We start from the raw sequence: 6,022 nt of genomic DNA on the forward strand, positions 1-6,022 counted from the left end.
ACAATAGTGAACAAATTGTTCCACCTGATAACTAATTAGCTAAATTTTATTATTTAAAAAAAAAAAAGTAAATAATAATGACTCAACAGACTGTATGTACTATGTGCTCACCTTGATTCGACGAATGCATACACCATTCAATGTGTCTGACCTGAAACAAGAAAATAAATATTAGTCATTCAGTTCATCCATTCTTATGGTACCAAAATTTTTGCCGAGGTATTGATTTTACAATAATGTGTTTATTTATATATTATTTTCTGCCTGTTCCACAATATCTTTTATAACCAATCTCTTCATGTAACTCTTCAACCCGCAGATTAAACATTTTCTGTTTAACCGGCAGGTAATTTATCGACACACAGTCAAGTAGGATTATATTATTATTATTAAAAATGAAATACCACAGTGCGGTACGTCCGTGGACGCGTCAAGGGGCTTTACAACATAATAAATACGACAAGTAACTTGTGGATTATTGTAAAAAAAAAAAAATTAAATATAAACGTCTCGTGTTTCTTGTAACCCGAGTGGATCGTCGTCCATCGGCCTCGTACCCATTTCAAAAGGATTTAACTTCTTCTGAATTATTGGACAACCCTTGATACAATATATTAATATTTTCGAGTAAGCCCAGACCGCCAGATATTAATCGAGTAGTAGGTACAAGTGGATTCATCAAGAAGGACAACAAGACACTCATTTACGGTTAAAAATAATTGAGTCTAAAAAGAAAGCTTGCAAAAATGTTTGACTACTTACAATGGTGCAATTTCAATTTTTTTAAGATGTTCAAGTTATTTGGCTATTTTAATAGGTCATGTTGGAAATGGATTTTAGACAAATTACGTTTTAATATTGAACAATAATTCATGTACAATAAACTGATTTTTTTTTATTGTAAATCGGTTTTCAATATAACACAATAAAGAGGTCAACAAATACTTACACATTATACAAATAAATCTGTAAATAAATTGGCGTGGTCGACATTTATAAAAAAAAACCACATATTTCTTAATAATATTGTCGCCTATATAAAGCTGCTAGCTCTCAATCACCTTTGCGTTTCAAAATATGACAGAGCTCTAGAAAATGTAAATATCAAGTAATTTAACGGTTTTGGAAGTAAATTAGCATATTATTATATTAGACAAAAGTGTCTCCAAAAACTAGAAAATTATTTTCAAAGATGATAGTCCTATAAATCACCCTGCACTATAGTACCTACTATATTGACTCAAGGTTGTCGTGGTCGTGTAGAATATATTATTATTACACTAATAACTCGCACCGTTCCGAAGAAAGACATTAAAAACTAACAGTGTTATTTGTTTTTATTCTTTCCAGATACATACACACACATACCGAGTGGCTCAATAAATCAAAAACCTGTTGTTCGGTACACGGTCGAAAACCCAACGGGCAACGCATTTTCGCGGACCCCAAGATCACAATCGCACACCTTTTTACGGTGGTGGATAAAACTTTTCTTAATTTTTATTAGAGGTAGATTAATGAATTATACAGATGTACAAAAAAAAAATAATAACGAGTCCCACCCGCGTTTAAAAGAAGAAAAAAATAATCAACAAAATTATGGCCGAGGGTCTCTTCGTTACCCCAAACGTCCCGCTGAGAGAGTTATTTTACGGTCTTCTCTAACTGTCTATCCTTTTGCTTAATTTTATTATTACAACCCTCGACATTTTTTTTCCATACCCGTTTAACAGCGTCTCCCTATCCGTTTTTATACAAACACGTATATAAATATATATATTATTACTCGTCCTCGACCGGTAGATACAATAATAATTATAATTGTTGTTGTTTGTTAAAAAACGGTAACGGCCTAAACGTTGTGCGGTCGCTTTTGCTAATACAAAAAAAAAAAACCGCCTAGATTTTCTTCTCCTAATTCCTTCATTGACAATAAGCCAAGTCGGCCAACACATATTGTATAATGCAATTTCCAAGTATAATATAACACGGATAGGCTCGTGAACTTATATTTTTAGATCTAAATAATCACCGGGTGACTAGTACTTGTAACGATATGCAAGTTATAATATAGACCTTAATTTTTAAGTGTACAAAAATACTTGCAATGTTTAAAAATGTTGAATTTTAATGTTATTGCATTAAAATAATAAATAAAGAAGTTTTGCTTGTAACTCTAAAAATAAGCCCCATCGACAAAATCTTACTTGGTCATCGTTTTCACCATCGAACTATTATTGTAAAATATTTTACTAACGCCTTAAGTTTCAATAATTAAATATATTTGTAAGATATCGAAAGATATTTTTTATTGTATATAATTTTAAACGCATAGAGAATATTTTGAAAGATAGGTACATTTTTTCAAAAAAAAAAAAAACATTTTAACACAAATGAAATGGTACAATTTTTTTTTAACTGTCATATAATCAATTAGCCCTTGTTTTTTTTTTAACGTTTAACACATAAATCTTATCACGACAAACGTTTAAGAAAATGTTAATCAATTGTATTCTTTGTGATGAGTTAAGACTTAAGTTATTTTACTCACAAGCGTGCTTGAGAAAAATTGCAAAATAAAAAACCCAACTAAATTAAGACTAGAAATTGAGGCATCTAGTTTTAAAACCAGCATAAAAACATTTTGAAAACGTTTTTTTTTTAAAGTGGCCACACTATTACATGTAAAACTATTATCGAATATCAAAGATTAATTTATAACTATCTCAAACTGCGTTGGGAAAATCATGGTTGGTTTCAAAATCGGCCATCTGAAGAAATTATTTGTTGTAGTCGCCTCGATTTATTGATGATACCATTTAATACACTTTATCGTTGAAATCTTAGATTATATTTTCAAAATATTAATGCCGTCGCGTCGTTCTGTCCGGTGATATTTTAACTTGGATTCAGGATTATCATTGTCTAGTAGCTATACTGCTATATTATATATTTGAGCAAATATAGGCACGATAAAATCGAGCGATTTATCAAAAACAAATTTAATATCATCAACGGTCGTCTCGCGGCAACATTATCATAATGTATAATAATATAATATTAATTTACATTTAAAGAGACGCGCAATACGTGAGAACCCCTACAGCAGCAGCAGCAGCACACAGCCCGGACGTATCGCCGGACTCCCGTGGCTTTCACATGATATATACCGTCCGTGTAAGTATAATATAATATAATATATAAAAAAAATATATATATATATTTATATATATTATGCGTGTATAAAATATATATCTGAAATTTTACGATACGTCCCAACCGTCGTGTTCTCGCTGTGTGTTGATATTATTATACACATGACCAAATAATAAAATATTATAATATATAGTCGCTGTACTCCTCATAGGTAGGTGTATGTATTTTATTATAAGCAGTACACACATATCATATTATACATGTGTAGTTCAGCACTGTGTTGTTTTAAATCACGAGACACACCACCACCACCAACCAGCACATGGCCAAGTGACAAGGATAAGTGGTCATCAAGATTGCGGTGGGCGCCCGGTGTGTGTGGCAGTAGTCAATTTATCATTTGTATCGTGCACGAGTCCCATCCAGAGAGAAAGAGAGGATTTCTTGCCGTCGTGCCTTTGATTTTTTCTAATAGTATTCATAAAGTCAAGCTGTTAGTTTTGTGTAACGGTCACATTCAGCCGCCCGTTAGCAGTCGCCTCCGAATATGCTTTGCTAGAATATTTTTTATTAGCTTGTCCGAGAAATGGAATAAGACAAAAAAGGTTATTTTCTCCGCTTAACGGAAAAACATTGAATCATGGATATGTTATCTGTTATCTATCTCTTATCTCTTATCTGTCTTTTTAGGTGTGGTTTTATGACACAAAATAATCGGCAATGCGAAAAATGGCATATCCGTGTTAAAGAAATCCAAAAGGTTGGGAAAACACCAAAACAAATTTTGTCTGCTAAAAAACACAAACGGTTTTAAAAAAAAGTGATTTATACATTTTTTTCGAAAAGACATTTGATATCACGAATGTCTATTTCTGTACCCTCCCTTCTCCGCCAACCCACGCTTTCCCTTTTTTCTTATCACTAATCCCTTATCAGCTGACGTCATCATATTGGTTTTTAAATTTTCAAGTACTTATATACAGGGTGATGATTTTATGGTGAACCTCTCTGGTTGGAATATCTCAAAGGATTTATTTAGAAATTTAATTTTTTTTTGTTTTTACCCCTCCAACTTATTTTTTTGGGTAGAAACTTTAGAAACTTAAACGACAGTGCATACATTTCATTAACTTTTAAAATCGAGACTAATGTACTAAAAATGTTGACTGGTCGATAACCAATTTTGAACAACCATTTTTAAAGTCATTAGAGTTTAAAAGTTAGGAAGGGAGGTAAAAAATAATAGGTACAACATTCCACCTTTTTATCATGCCCTAAACTTGAAACTTATTCTTTTGGTCATAGATAAAATGTGAAACTTACTCGAGCAGCCCTCCGGGCAAATTATAGTATAAAATTCTAAAGGAGACAATAATTATTATTGAACTCTATCGGTCCAGCCAACTAACGAAACAAATGCGTTACAGTGGTATGATGTGTCTATAAAAACGAATCCACTTTGCTTGGGACTGCTGCCACTCGGGAACGGACCCCAGAAAAAAGGTTACAATGTATATAAGAGAGAGAAAAGAAAGATCCGGGAGATACCACGCACCGGTGGTGTCGGATTAAACGACTTTAACGGCCGCGGCGGGGGCCATGTGTCCGTCGGGTCGTGTTTCTTCTCAACAGACATGTGTACCGTATAATAATATACACTATACTATATTATACTTGGCTATACTTGAAAACCCTAGCACTGCGACGCCTTTGGAACAAACCGCGGAGATTTTCTTGTCATGAAAACATGACTCTGTGATGTTATTACTTACAAACGAGTGGGCCGTAAGCCCCAAAATGGTAGCATTGATTTTGTATAAAATCAACGGTAGTAGATGTACATAATATAATGGGTATAGTACACGGTAAAAGTATTTCGGTAAACGCGCTTAACCACCAACCGGTTTATTGTTGATTTGTAAAAAAAAAAAAAATTAAATATTTTAAATCCTTTTCGAAAAATATTATTTATTTTTATAAATCCGACAACTGGTTTTTATTACTCGGTTACATTGGCCGCAAATATTTGAGACAAAAATAAAATGTCAAGAGAAATCTCACCGCGGTACGCTGGCTTAATATGATATTTTGAATATTCTTAAGATTTTATAACGTGTATTACATGTTATATTGTTTTGCATACGAATTGCCGTTTATTATTTGGATACTTTCTAACTGTACATAATCATTATTATTATCACTCTTGTGTAAAAGCGTCTTACATTTTTGGGCGTGCAATGATGATAGAAGTCCGTGATTCGTCCGGCTATTTTGTCTTCTGGGTACTCTTGCAAGACGGCCAACTGAAAACCAAAGAAAAATAAATTAATATATTTATTTATTATTTTTTTTATTTTAGTAATTTTAAATTTTAAATCTAACATTCAATGCCAAATTCAGTATGCCTCGGTCCACCTGAAATTAATTTCCTGCCAACAGTTTATAATGTTTCAGATTGACTTATGTTTAGAATATTTATAATTCAACTAATTTAGTCAATCGATTTTTCAAACCATTCCAAAACTGGTCGAAAAAGTCCAACTAACCGTCACGTTATTTTTAAACATATATATATATATATTTTTTTTTAACAATATGGGAATCGCTTGTTGAAAATATGAAAAAAATACGACTAAGACAAATTTAAAAATACATCTGGCCGTGATCGATTGCCACGTGGTGTTCGCCATAGAACAGTTGGATGAAATTAATTTGTCACCACTGTATAAAAAGAAAATATCAAAAAATGTATGTACTTTGTCGGTCTCGCGTGATGACACGAGCAAGTCACAGCGTTAAATATTTAATACCTATTGCATGTTGTATTTGTCACATTGTCGGTATAGCAACGACGGTACAACATACT

General features: G+C 32.5%; 1 protein-coding gene across 1 annotated transcript in view; it reads right to left on the bottom strand.

Moving 5' to 3' along the window:
• LOC126833606 (reversion-inducing cysteine-rich protein with Kazal motifs) overlaps positions 1–6,022 on the bottom strand; it is a 31,379-nt gene that overhangs the window by 12,236 nt on the left and 13,121 nt on the right. The window contains exons 3-4 of the mRNA XM_050565035.1: positions 5,379–5,459; positions 112–151 (exon numbers count right to left, since the gene is read on the bottom strand). Of these exons, the coding sequence (XP_050420992.1) occupies positions 112–151; positions 5,379–5,459 (121 nt within the window). The remainder of the gene's footprint in view (positions 1–111; positions 152–5,378; positions 5,460–6,022) is intronic.

This window comes from Adelges cooleyi, unplaced genomic scaffold (assembly GCF_023614345.1).
Source record: "Adelges cooleyi isolate 19-005CV unplaced genomic scaffold, UGA_ACOO_1.1 ACOO_flye_CR_arks_rails_tigmint_CR_PRNA_2, whole genome shotgun sequence".
Classification (NCBI taxonomy): Eukaryota; Metazoa; Arthropoda; class Insecta; order Hemiptera; family Adelgidae; genus Adelges; species Adelges cooleyi.